The following is a 13,943-nucleotide window of genomic DNA, read 5'->3' as shown; positions in this document are numbered from 1 at the left end:
AAAATGAGTGACTGCTACAGAGCGTGGGGGAGGAAGAGTAGAGGGAGAACTAACCTATGCTTAAATGCCAACTACACGCAGGGCACCGCGCTAAGTGGCAGTCGTTACTTCCTTCAGTTCTTACAAAAGCCACGTGAGGTGGTTATTATTACTATCACCATTCTACTGGGTAGTACACAGGGCTCAGAGAGTTTGACAAGGTGGCCCTAAATCACAAGCTGATAGGTGGTGGATGTGCAATTCAAATCTGGGGCCGACTTGAAGGCCCACCCCCCACTTCCAATGTGCAGAGCTGCTTTCTCCTGGGTATCCCTGCCACTCAATGCCTTCTTCAGGGGAAGTGACAGGAGCTACTAAGGCTGCCGCCTAGTCTGATGGCTGGGCTTCTTAATTGAGATGAGGCTGGAAATGTGGGCATGGGCCAGATCATGAAGGGCCTTGTCTTTCAATGGTTAAGTAACAAATAAGATGGAATTCTGCTAATGCATGTGGCCTTAGTTGGGCAAGGCTCAGACTCAGGGGCAGGAAAAAACTTTTCACATAGCAGATCTCAGCTACTTTCGGCTTTTACACGCCCACTGGCCTCCTGGATTCACACCTCTAGGGACTGAGGAGAGGATTTCTCCAGAGGTCCTCAGCTGGAGAGATGAGCACTGTCATGAGAAATGGGTGCAGTTACAGAACTTGCTGAAGTTTAGCTTCACGTGGTGGAAAAGAAGCCAAATGCCTCTGGAATGTTCTGCTGTGCTCAACGCTTTCTCAATCCTTACAGGTAGGTTTAGTAATACTAATAATAACAATAATAGCTCTAATTGATAGTGAACTTGCAGATGTGTGAACACAGTATTAAGGACTTTAAACATATTATTTCATTTAATCCTCACAACAATCCTGTAGGTATAGTATTATTACCTCCATTTTACACATGGGAGACTAAGGTTCTGTGAAGCTAACTTTGTCTTGGCGGGTAACAGTTAGGATCAAACACACCTCCATGGTTTATGGTCCTAATCATTACATTGTACTGCCTCTGACACTCATTTTGTCAGCCACATCTTGAGGGTGTGAGGGACTTAGAACTTTACAACTAATGCCATGATATAACTCCTCTGTTCAACTATGAGCCCCTTGACGGCCCTATGAGGAGAGCAGTGCGTGCTGTTATTATCCTTGTTTTATGGATGAGAGAAATGATGCTCATTAAAGCCAAGTAACTGCGTGCATGTGCGATTGGGGCAAATTCTGGACCAAAAGATACAAAAAGACCAAAAAAACCCCAACTGCCACTTCTGAAGAGTCAGGAGCAAAAAAACGGGTGTTGGAAGCAAAAGCAGGGTACTGCGCATGCCCCCTGCACTCAACACCACAGAGGTGTGGGCAGAACACACCTAAGCCACCCCTCTGGCCTGACCCCTGGACACACCCCAACCCTCACCCCATATAAGGGACGAGCTTGCCACGCCCACAGTTCCGGGAGCAAGCAAGGGAACCTGTTACCTGTTTTTGCTCCCTCCTGCACCTGCAGGGGCCCCAATAAAGCCTTGCCTGAATTTCTTACCTGGCCTCTAGTCAATTTCTATTGGTTGGGGAAGGCCAGGAACACTGGTCGGTATCAAAGCGACCTGTCAAAAGTCACACAGCCAGTACATGGCAGAGCCAGACATGGTTTTAAGGATGCTTGTCTCTCTATAGAGTGCTCTTTCCGGTACACCAGAAAATTCACAGGGCCCCTAGCTTTTGCATGGCACAGGGATATCAGCTCGGTGCTTTGTGACCGCCTGGAGGGGTGGGATAGGGAGGGTGGGAGGGAGGGAGACGGAAGAGGGAAGAGATGGGAACATATGTATATGTGTAACTGATTCACTTTGTTATAAAGCAGAAACTAACACACCATTGTAAAGCAATTATATTTTTTAATTATTATTATTTTTACTTGGAGTACAGTTGCTTTACAATTTTGTGTTAGTTTCTGCTATACAGCAAGGTGAATTAGCTATACATATACATATATCCCTTCTTTTTTGAATTTCCTTCCCATTTAGGTCACCACAGAGCATTGAGTAGAGTTTCCTGTGCTATACAGTCAGTTCAAAGTAGTTACCTATCTTACACCTAGCAGTGTATACAAATACACCGCATAAACACGGCAAACGGAGCAGAGCTGTAGTCGACTGCACATGCGCACACTCCAGGCCCAGCTCACCCCAAGGACAGTGCCAGCCACGATGCTCCCAGGTGCCAACGGAGCGGATCACGAAGGCGAACTCACCGTACACGTGGACAGGCTCTGGCGAATAAGAACTGGCTGTTGTAGAGTCACGAGGCTAGACCTAGAGAACTACACTTCCCAGAAGCAGCCTGGGGCGGACGCCTTTTGCTAGATGACGTATTTCCGGTAAAACGGGCGCTGGATAGGCTGCAGAAAGGAAGGGGGCGGTTCTAAACCTCTGGCGGCTTGGCCTATATCCGGTAGGGTCAGTGGACGAGGCGGTGCAGACCCGGCGTTGTCTACTGAGCTTTTCCAGGACTGAGCAGACATGGCGGCGGCTTTTCGGAAAGCGGCTAAGTCGCGGCAGCGGGAACACAGAGAGCGAAGCCAGGTAGGACCGCACGGGCCCCACGAACGCTGGCCGGTGGCCCCATGTGCTATTCTTGCCCCGGGCCTACCCCCCACGTACCCAGCTGCGGGTCCTGGCCTTTTCTGTGCGGAGATGTTGCTTGTAAATACATGCAAATATATGCTGACGACGCAGGCGTGGCTGGGGCGGACCCTCGCGGTTCGGGGAGGAGGGGGTGGTCGTTCTAGCTAGGAGAGCACAGCTGTCCCTATTCCTGGGAGATAATCAAAGCTATCTTGCAAGGTTTCATTGAAGTAGTTAAATGAGATACTGTGTGTAAAGTGCTTGATCTTCTCTGGGGAAGTTGAGGTCAAAGTTCACACAGCCAATTAGTGTCCCCGCTGGAACTGGAATCCACATCTAAAGATACTCAGCCCTGTCCGCTGTGTATGCAGGCTGATCCCGAAGAGATTGGAGTTAATTAATGTGCTATCATCATCATGCCTGGGGTTTGAGATCCATGGAGATCTGCCACGTACGCTTTTTGTTTATGTCTCACCATGTAATGTTGGTGTTTTCCAACCCCATTATACAGATGAGGAAACTGAGGTCCAAAGAACAGAATTGACTTGCCCAGTCACAAACACCAAATTCAGACCGAATAAACAATTGCAGGACTTCTGTGGAGGGTGTGTCTGTGTGGAGAGATTGAGTGGAAATTCATTTAATATATGCAGAATCAATTTATTCTTCTGTTCTCAGGAATCACACAATATCTGATCCAGAAAGGCCCTTAGGGATGTCTGGTGCAATTTCATTTTACAGATGGGGAAGAGAAAGAGAAGGATGTGTCTAAAGCTGTGTCACTGATGGATGGGATGGAACTAAGGCCTCCCAACCACAGTTCAGTCTTCCTGCTTAATAGCATTTATCAGACATTTATTGTGCACTTGCTGTATGCTCAGTGGTGTGCTGGGAGCAGTGTATCGATAATCTGCCACCTTGTTTGGACCACTGTGTGGATCTATCTAAAAATAATAACAGCTAGAAGTGCTTGCTGTGTGCCAGAGCCAGACAAAGTGCAAAATGCTTTACCCTTATTATCTCATTTATCTCTCAAGAGTGTGTGGAAGTAGGTACTATTATTTTCCTACATTTGCAGATGGGGAAGCTGAGGCTCAGATAGGTTAAGTAATTTGCCCAAAGACATACAGCTGTAGGTGGCAATCAGCAAAGCCAGGGATCAGACCAAGTGTTTTGAATCCAGAGGCTACTAAAAGTTGAATAAAGAAGCAACTTTATAAGAGATGCATAAAAAATGCCCAATGAGAGGGGGGAAAAAAAAAGAAAGGGGGAAAAAAAACCCAAATTAAAAAACAAACAAAAATGCTCAATAAGGAACATGAGTGGGAAGAGGAGAGATGATGAGAGAAAGCATCACAGTGAAACTTGTTGGACTTGGAAGTCAACTTTAAAAAAAAAATTTATTTTATTTATTTATTTTTGGCTGTGTTGGGTCTTCGTTGCTGAGTGTGGGCTTTGTCTAGTTGCGGTGAGCGGGGGCGACTCTTCATTGTGTTGCGCGGGCTTCTCTTTATGGCGGTGTCTCTTGTTTCGGAGCACAGGCTCTAGGCGCACGGGCTTCAGTAGTTTTGGCTCGCTGGCTCTAGAGCGCAGGCTCAGTAGTTGTGGCACACGGGCTTAGTTGCTCCGCGGCACGTGGGATCTTCCCGGACCAGGGCTCGAACCCATGTCCCTTGCATTGGCAGGTGGATTCTTAACCACTGTGCCACGAGGCAAGTCCCATAACTGTCACTTTTTGAGCACTGACTGTATGCTAGGCACAGCCCAACATGCTGTACAAGGATTATCTTGTATAATCCTACAGCATTCGTGTGAGGCAGGTGTTATCCTCATTTGTATCAATACAAACGAGGAACCTGATGCTTAAAGAGGTTGAATAGCGTGTCCAAAGGCACAGTTGTGGGTAGTTGATTTGGATTCGTAGACAAGACAGAGGCAAAGAGCGTGACATGGCCATGTCTGAGTGGGAATAGAGGGTCTTTGTGGGAGAGGTGAGGAGGAGGCCATGCTGGAAAGGTTGGTAAACACATTGACGAGAACCAGGGAAGCCCATTTTGTTGCTCTTTTGACCCTTGAGTTTTCTTTCTCTATTCTCTGTCAACTTCTCTTTGTCTGCTATAATTAAAATAATAATGATCAAGAGAGGGCTTGGGTATTATTTTAAATATTGAGTTATTTCTTGCATCACTTCAAGGTAGAGGATGAGAGAGGAGACTGTTAAAAATCCCACCCAAGGACTTCCCTGGTGGTGCAGTGGTTAAGAATCTGCCTGCCAAGGCAGGGGACATGGGTTCGAGCCCTGGTCCAGGAAGATCCCACATGCCATGGAGTAACTAAGCCCGTGCGCCACAACTACTGAAGCCTGCACTCTAGAGCCCACGAGCCACAACTGCTGAGCCTGCATGCCACAACTACTGAAGCCCACGCACCTAGAGCCCATGCTCCACAACAAGAGAAGCCACTGCAGTGAGAAGCCCACGCGCCACAACGAAGAGTAGCCCCCGCTCGCCGCAGCTAGAGAAAGTCTACGTGTAGCGATGAAGACCCAATGCATCCAACAAGTAAATAAAGAAATAAATTTAAAAAATTCCACTCAAGTTATTATACAAATTTAAACAGTAGAGAAGTTTATGTACTGCCTCAAACATCGAGAATATTCAAAGTGGAAGAGGATGCAGTGTAGGAGGGTGGGGAAGATCAGACTGTGGCCCCAGATAGAATAGGTCTCGTTCTAGCTTTGCCACTTACTAGTTCTGTCTATGTTCTTGGGCAAGTTGTTCTCTAAACCTCATTCCCTTTTTGGAAAATTGGGGTAACAGTAGTGCCTGCTTTATCCACTTTCCATGATTGTTTGGGGATAAATGACATTGTGTGTAAGGAGCATAGCAGATTGCTTTGTAACAGTATTTCATTTTTTTTTTCACCTTGATAAAAATTTTATTTACTCATGTTACATACTCATCCTAACAAGAGAACAGGAATTTTTTTTTACCTTCTGGGAATGTCAAAACTCCTAGATTTTACAAAGCAAAGTAAAAGTACATACAAATTCTTTTAATTTAAAAAAAATTTTGGAAGTGTAGGGTCTTCATTGCTGGGCGCAGGCTTTCTCTAGTTGCAGTGAGTGAGGGCTACTCTTCGTTGCGATGTGGGGGCTTCTTATTGTGGTGGATTCTCTTGTTGCGGAGCACGGGCTCTAGTCACAAGGGCTCAGTAGTCGTGGCTCGCGGGCTCTAGAGCGCAGGCTCCGTAGTTGTGGCGCATGGGCTTAGTTGCTCTGCGGCACGTGGGATCTTCCAGACCAGGGATCGAACCTGTGTCCCCTGCATTGGCAGGTGGATTCTTTTTTTTTTTTGCGGTACGCGGGCCTCTCACTGTTGCGGCCTCTCCCGTTGCGGAGCACAGGCTCCAGACACGCAGGCTCAGTGGCCATGGCTCACGGGCCCAGCCGCTCCGCGGCATGTGGGATCTTCCCAGACCAGGGCACGAACCCGTGTCCCCTGCATCGGCACGCGGACTCTCAACCACTGCGCCACCAGGGAAGCCCAGCAGGCAGATTCTTAACCGCTATGCAACCAGGAAGTCCCCATACAAATTCTTTATAGCGATTTTCTTTTCTTTCAATTTTATATTTTCACATTTTCCTAAAATGTAATGGTAATTCTTAATAAATGTGGCCTATTATGATGATGTAGGCAAAAGCATCTAGCACTGACCTTGCCGTAGGTTAAGTGCTCAAGTAGTGATAGCTTGTAGAAAGATAATACCAAGATTTAATCCTTGTACCTTCATGCTATCCAAGTTCTGTATCAGAGAAAGTATTTTCTGTCATACTTGGTTTTCTCTCATGCTTAGTACCGAAATTAGAATAATAACAGTACACATATGCTGGACACCAGCTATGTGCCAGGCTGTGTGCGGGCAGCTACCACTTACAGAGACTCATTAAATCCTCAGGATAGTCGTGAGAAGTAGATCTTATTGTTCTTATTTTATAGCTAGGAAACAGGAGCTCAGAGACGTTAAGTGAAGTGCCCAGAGTCACAGATTGTTAAGAGGTAACGCTTGGATTTGAACCCAGCTCTTCAGACTCTAAATTTAGCTCTCTTAACCACAGTTGCTTCCCTGTTACTATGTTTTCCCTTCGTAGTATTTTATAAACCCTTGGATTAAGTCTGTAGTAATTTTAGTACAACTGGCAACTGCTTTCTTAGTGCCGAGTCATTGTTGCCTTTCTCTGTCCTTAATAGGCCAAGAAACCTACTACGGCAGTACTTGTGACCTCTCTGGCGCCTGCATTGGCCTCTCATCCTTGGGCAGTGCCCATTTGGGGGAGGGGAGGGAACAGGACAGCACATTGGCTGCCAGGACATGGATTTACTGAACGCTCCAGAGATTCTTGTTCCTGTCAGGTGTCCTGTTGATTCGGGTATGTTTGCTGAGGAAACTAAGCACTTCTTTTTCCCTTTTGTCTTCTAGCCCAGCTTTCGAAAACATCTGGGCCTGCTGGAGAAAAAGAAAGATTACAGACTTCGTGCAGAGTGAGCACGGTCTTTCTGGGAGCGGTGCTGCCAGAAAAGCTTACAGCCTCCCTGTACTACAGCCGAATTGCCTGAGTGTCCAGCAGGGGACATTTCCTGCCATTGATAAAATGGCCAAAGCTCTGGCAGCCTGTCACATACTTTTCTGCGACCCTCAACTTCTCTCTTTGTTTAGGCAGAGCGTTATTTATTTAACTGTAGTTGCATTGAGAATTTTTTTTTATTATGTTGCTCCAGATCGTTTTCTCAGAGTGGCTTTGGTTTGCTTCTGCCTTGGTGTTTGAGCTAAAAGCTGAATCTTTTTTCTCTCCCTTTTCTTGAAGTTCAAGATAGAATCTAACATTCCAGCTGTTGAGTCTCTTACATCACCATGTGTGGTGTGGAATGAAGACATGTGAAAGATGGATTCATGGGACTGAGTGTGGGTGATAATGAACTTCGAAAACATTTTATAAAACAATTATCCCTATTCTTCTTCTTTAGCACTTTATTTACAAAACATTTTATAATTATTTGTTAGCCATGCATGTCAGCTGAGGTCCTTTTTATGCCCCCGGAGCAGCTGGTGATGGATTCAGTGGATTGCTCTGGGTTCCAGAGTTTTTCAGGCAAATAATAATAACTGAGTGCTGTCATTAGGCCAGGCAGTGTTCTAAGAGAGTTACCATTTTTACATGCATTTATTCCAGCAGTCTTTGGGGATACTATTATTATCGCACGCATTTCACAGATTAAGTTGGGATACAGAATGGTTAACTAATTTATCCAAGATTACTCAGCCGGAAGCGGTGGAGCCAAGATTTGAACCCAGACAGTCTGGCTCCAGAGTCCACGATTCTAGTCACTATGCTATACTACAACGTGTAGTTTCTGAATCTTATTTGATCACTCGGTGCCCAAGCTTGCATCAGAACCCCGTCTGAGGAGTTGTAATCTGTGCTTTGTTGGGTCTCTCCCTGTAACGATGTAGATGGCAGTAAAACTTATGTGAAATGGGGACTGTTAATTCCAGGTAGAACAGGGATAGGAGAGGACCCACAAAGAGGTGAGCTCAACATCTGACACTGGAGTGTGACATTGGAGTGTGGGTCGAATGTAGTCACTCCTTTGGCTTTTTTGAGTTTCATTTTGTATGTATCATTAGATGCTTGTAAAGTTTGCTTGTTGTGTTTTTTTTTTTTCTTTTTTGCCATGGACGTTGTTTAACCTGCTTTTCAGTGACTACCGGAAAAAGCAAAAATACCTTAGAGCTCTCCGGAAGAAGGCTCTTGAAAAAAATCCAGATGAATTCTACTATAAAATGACTCGGGTTAAACTCCAGGTGGGTGCCTAATGGATCAGTTGGTTTTTTTTTTTTTCCCCTGCAGTGCCGTATGGCATGTGGGATCTTAGTACCCTAACCAGGGATTGAACCAATGCCCCCTGCAGTGGAAGCACAGAGTCTTAACCACTGGACTGCCAGGGCAGTCCCTCAGTTGGTGTTTTGAGCTCCAACTCAACAAGGAAAATAAGGATGAGGGAGGAGATGGATAGCTAGGACCCTGGGCTTTTATTTAGCTCTTCTCCAGTTGGTCAGGTGCTCCTGGTCATTATGCAAAAGGCAAAGCTGCCCCTTCCTGAGCAACATGCGTTTGCAGTTGTCTGATGCCTGGAGCTATTCTGAGAGGGTGATTGGAGGTGCTGAATGTGTGTCTTGGGGGCCTGGTGCATTGTGTTGCTGTTGTATGTTGCCTTTGGTTGTCTTTGTTCCAGCCACGAACTATGCCAACAACTTATTAATGATTTTAATCTAATAGGAAACGTATCTTTCAAATTTGGATTTTAGGATGGAGTTCATGTTATTAAGGAGACTAAGGAAGAAGTAACTCCAGAACAGCTGAAACTGATGAGAACTCAGGATGTCAAATATATAGAAATGAAAAGGGTTGCAGAAGCTAAGGTAACAACTAAAACTCTTTATTCTGATATGTTTTTGTTGGTTAAGAAGAGAAATAGAAATCCATTGATCTCGAGTTGTAAGTTGATTTCTTCTGGCATTTCCAATCTTAAAGTACACTTAATTATGATAATGGTTTAAAAGTATAGTCAGCATGGTGGAGTGGAAAGAGGTCAAGTTTGAGACAGACTTAGGTTTAAACTCTGGCTCTGCCATTCATTAGCCCCATGATTATGGGCAAATTAACTTCCCTGGGGCTGTTTCCACATTTCTATCTCATAGGATTGTTGTAAGGATTAAATGAGTTTTGTGTAGTGCCTAGCTAGCCCCCTACCTGACATGTGGTTGGTGCTTGATAAATGTTAGTGGTCCTTTCTTTTAAAAGAATGAAGCAGATTCTTTGCTGGCTGGTGATAATGATGTGGAATGGTCTAAACTTGTGCAAATTCATTTCTGATACCCTAGAAGAACCCAATATAAAATGAGACCATATTCTGTACCCTAGAAAATTGAAAGACTAAAATCAGAGCTCCATCTGCTGGATTTCCAGGGGAAGCAACAGAAGAAGCATGTGTTTTTTTTTGACACCAAAAAGGAAGGTATGAAATGTTTGAAAGTTTCTGGGACAGTCTAGCATATTGGTCTATGTTGTTTGGTGTCAGAGACAGCGCCTTAAGGATTGTCTTGACTTTTAGTCGAACAGTTTGATATTGCAACTCACCTGCGAACAGCCCCAGAACTAGTCGACAGAGTCTTTAACAGACCTACGATAGAGACCTTGCAGAAGGAGAAAGTGAAAGGAGTTAACAATCAGACTCGACTTAAGGTAATTTTCTCCATTTTTCTTCAGGTCTGAGTTTATGGGAATCCAGGTTCTTTTTTTTTTCCTCCCTATTGCATTTAAGATGATTATTTTTGGAGAACTTACTAAGCTCTCTTAGAGAAGTGGAAGGAGGATTTGGTGATGGGAACGGAAGTGGAGAAGGGTTCCTCAGTTTCTAAGATTAGAGGACGTGTAGCATAGTGGTCAGGAGCTTACTTTCTGGCCTTTAGGTCTGCATTTGTTTTGGGTTTTTTTTTTGGCCATGCTGCGAGGCTTGCGGGATCTTAGTTTCCTGACCACGGATTGAACCCGGGCCCCGGCAAAGCACCGAGTCCTAACCATTGGACCACCGGGGAATTCCCTAGGTCTGCATTTGAATCCTACCTCTGACCCTGGGCTTTGTGCTTTCAGTGCTTGTAACAGGTGCCAACAGTTTTAAAAGGCAGAGAAAGGAGGGGACACTGAAGATGAAGGGATTTGGTATACTTTGATATTAAACCTTTAACAGTGAATATGCATATCAAAAGGTCTTTCATGTTCTGCATTTGTACCCCAACTTTTGTATTGACTTGTCCTTACGGTGCTTTCCATCACTGTAACTGGGTTTGTGAGAAGACATGCTTTTTCTCCAAGTCTTCTGGAGTTGAACTCTCACTTCTGACTGATTCATTTAAAAAAATGCTGTCAATGTGTTTCAAGCAGACAGCTGTTCTGTTTGGATTTGAATCATTTACACTGCATCAGCTTTGTTTAATTTCACAGCAGCTTCTCTAGCTCAGAGGCAGCTAAACTTGCTTTAGTAATATAAATACCCCTAATTAGTTTGATTATATTGGGTAATCCCATAAATCAACAGTCTGTGCAATAAAGTGAAAACAAAAGCTGTCTGAAACCACTGCTGTGAGACTACGCTAGAATTGGTGAATTGTTTAAATCCAAGGCCCAGTAATATTCCCCTCTGTGTAGATAACACTTCCAGCCGAGGAGCCGGCTGACTGGTGTTCTAGTGATAACCCTCTTTGTCATGTAGTTGTATTTTCAATTAGCTGTGTCGCCGACACTTCTCAAGTATTGCAGTAGTCCCTAAGGAGATTGGTGTTCCAAAGTCCTATGTAGAATAGTTCACCATCTTACCTTTTGAGAAGTTGGGAAGGTTTGGATTGCCCTTTTTGTCTAGTGGTGTTGTTTCTTTTGACTGTCTTGTTTAAAGCAAAATTATTTTTATTAAGAGACTGCTGGTGGGTGGCTTGCAAGGGAATTTTTAGTCTGTAACTTGGAGGGGGTGAGCAATCCATGAATGGGCTTTAGGAAGTCTATGAACACGTTCTTCCCACCTTGAAATTTTGTGTGACTGGGTATATACGTTTGTATGAATTTGTACGAATACATATATACATTTATGTCAAGAAAGAATCCAAAGCTTTCATCAGTTTCTTAGAGGTCTGTGATCCCCCCACATTGAAGGACCATTGGTCTTTGAGGGGTCATCAGCAGTGAGAATTTTCAGGTCAGCTTCCACTGACAGAGTCCTTCTGCTCTCTGAGTTCCGCGGTTCTGACACCAGCACACTGCCCGGTGGCCCTTCTCTGCTTCTCTACTCATTGTGTAGGGTTTCCAGCACTGGTTCATTCCTGCACGTTAGGTAACCGGGACGCTCAGACAGCTCAGTGTAGTAGTGGAAAGATTCCTGGGATCTGTGAGACTCGAGGCGCAGTCCTGATTCTGCTCCAGGTGAGCCTTGTGTCCATGGGCAAGTCTCCAAGTTTCCATGGAGCTCTGGAATGTGGTGTTCCTAAAATGGCCAACTTCAGAGTCTCTTGTTACGTTGATTCTGGGGTAAGGAGGGAATTGATGAAACCATTTATGAGTTTGGGCCCAAGTGGATTAAGAAACAGTTTCTTACTCATTTTTACCCTGTTAATTGTTTTACTGAAAATGTGTGTTTCTTCTGCAGCAAATAGCGAAAGAGAGGCAAAAGCAGTATAACTGCCTGACACAGCGGATTGAGCGCGAGAAGAAATTGTTTGTTATTGCACAGAAAATTCAGACTCGCAAAGATCTTCTGGTGAGGAGAGAGAGCCTTAGGCCTTCATTTTATTTTATTTTATTTTTTTCCTTGTAAAGTTCTAAACTGAGACTGGATTTCAGCTGTGTGTAAACCAACCCCAGTGAAAATGTCTGCTCCTCAGGGGCAGTGGTTTGAGCCAGTGTCTGTTACTCTGACAGTGTTGAAATGTTCCTTGATTAAGAAGGTAATAAGGGGCTTGCTTATTAGTCAGTGCTTTGGAACAGCAAAGGGTAGGATCGGGTGGCATATGAACTTTATAGCTTATGAGCAGCTATCTGTAACATTTAAACAGGTTAATAAAACAGTGCGTGTCACTCACTGGTGTTTAAAAATAGACAACATTGTGTAGTTAAATAGCAGAGCTAAGGAATATAAGATGCCCCTTTCATATTATCATTCCTCTAAATGTCAAGATTTTCAGCTTTGCAGATCATTTTGGTCTGCCTTTCTCAACTTGGGTTCCGTAAGAGAAGAAGCCCTACAAGATAATGATTTAAGTACCTTTCTTCTCAATTTTCACAAGAACTTCTGCACAGCCAGCCTCATTATAGATGCCCAGGGGAGAACTTGACTCATCGAGTCGGGGATGCCTTAGGACAAAGGGCTTTGTCTCTCTTGAACATTGAGACGGGCTGAATTAGGGGCTTTCTAATAGGTAGTTTATTAAACTTGCTGTTTTACACAGACCTCTCCTACTATTTACTGGTAACTTTTTACTCTTTTGTAGGATAAAACTCAGAAGGTGAAGGTGAAGAAAGAAACAGTCAACTCCCCAGCTATTTACAAATTTGAGAGTCGTCGAAAACGTTGAAGTGTTAAAGATAAGCCTGTCATTCCACGTGGAAGAGTTTGTGTTTTTTTTCCAGTAACTTCAGATTCCACTCTTCTAAGTGACTTGGTTTTCCTGTTTATAACAATAATTTATTATAGATCTGACATTTGATGTGAACAGTGTTAAAGCCCCTTCCCCCGTCTAAATTGTTTGTGGGTTGTTGAATTGTTGAAATCAGTCTTTTTTTTTGGCCGCTGCGCGAAGCCTGCAGGATCCCAGGTCCCCAACCAGGGATCAAACCCAGGCCCAAGGCAGTGAAAGCGCCAGGTCCCAGTCACTGGACCACCAAGGAATTCCCTGAAATCAGTCTTATTTTTATATACTTTCATGTTTTTTCATTATAAAAGTTACATAATCTTTTATATAGCAAATTTGGAAATCACGTGAGTTCATCTCTAATCCCAATACTTATTCAAGAACGACAGATAGCTGTTGCATACTTAACTATGCTAGGAGGTTAGGGAAATGGAGGTGAACGACTATCAAGAGCATTCTGGTTGAGTTCCTCCATTTTGTAGAGGTTGGCACTGGTTTTTGTGTTTTGTAGTTGTAATTAAACACCTTTATGGCCTACTTTTTTCACTTACTATTAAATCATTAGCTCTTTTCCATTTTGTTACATCATTAAATTTTTAAAAGTAATATATGCTCATAGTAAAAATTAAAGTAAATATTTCTAATGTTTGCATAATGTTTTAACCAGTGGATAGCCTGATTTTACCCCTATTCATTCTTAATTTATTGGATATTCAGGTGGCTGCATAAGTTAGCCAGGAAGGACTTTTTTTCTTTTACACTTTACAGCTGCAGATAGAAACCCTTGGAATTAAGAACTCACAGGGGCACCTCTTCTTTATTGATGAAGCTCAGATCAGAACAGACCTGGCTCTCTGTTCCTGCCCTCCTGGCCAGCTCTTGATTCCAAGGCTATAAATGGCTTGGTACAGGCCTTCACCCTAGAAATAGATATCCCAGCGTGTGTGCGGCAGACACATAGACCTCCCAGAGTCTCACCCTTCCCTTACCTGCCCACACAGGGATGGTAGGCCGAGGCCAGTCAGGACAGGGCTGAGCGTGCTTAGAGCAGATGTGTGAGGAGCA

General features: G+C 44.2%; 1 protein-coding gene across 1 annotated transcript; it reads left to right on the top strand.

Annotated features, from left to right (window-relative positions):
- Window positions 1-2,452: 2,452 nt before the first annotated feature.
- On the top strand, window positions 2,453-13,533 carry UTP11 (UTP11 small subunit processome component). Its single transcript, XM_022575300.3, has 8 exons — window positions 2,453-2,600; window positions 7,122-7,183; window positions 8,402-8,504; window positions 9,009-9,122; window positions 9,625-9,718; window positions 9,815-9,945; window positions 11,897-12,007; window positions 12,738-13,533. The coding sequence occupies exons 1-8, from the start codon at window positions 2,538-2,540 to the stop codon at window positions 12,819-12,821; spliced, it is 762 nt and encodes a 253-aa protein (XP_022431008.1). The 5' UTR covers window positions 2,453-2,537; the 3' UTR covers window positions 12,822-13,533.
- Window positions 13,534-13,943: the final 410 nt, after the last annotated feature.

This window comes from Delphinapterus leucas, chromosome 1, assembly GCF_059928025.1.
Source record: "Delphinapterus leucas isolate spDelLeu-1000000601 "Yukka" chromosome 1, BTC_Dleu_Yukka2, whole genome shotgun sequence".
NCBI classification, from domain to species: Eukaryota; Metazoa; Chordata; class Mammalia; order Artiodactyla; family Monodontidae; genus Delphinapterus; species Delphinapterus leucas.
Note: the sequence above shows the minus strand (reverse complement) of the source record. Positions and strands in the feature narration are given on the sequence as shown.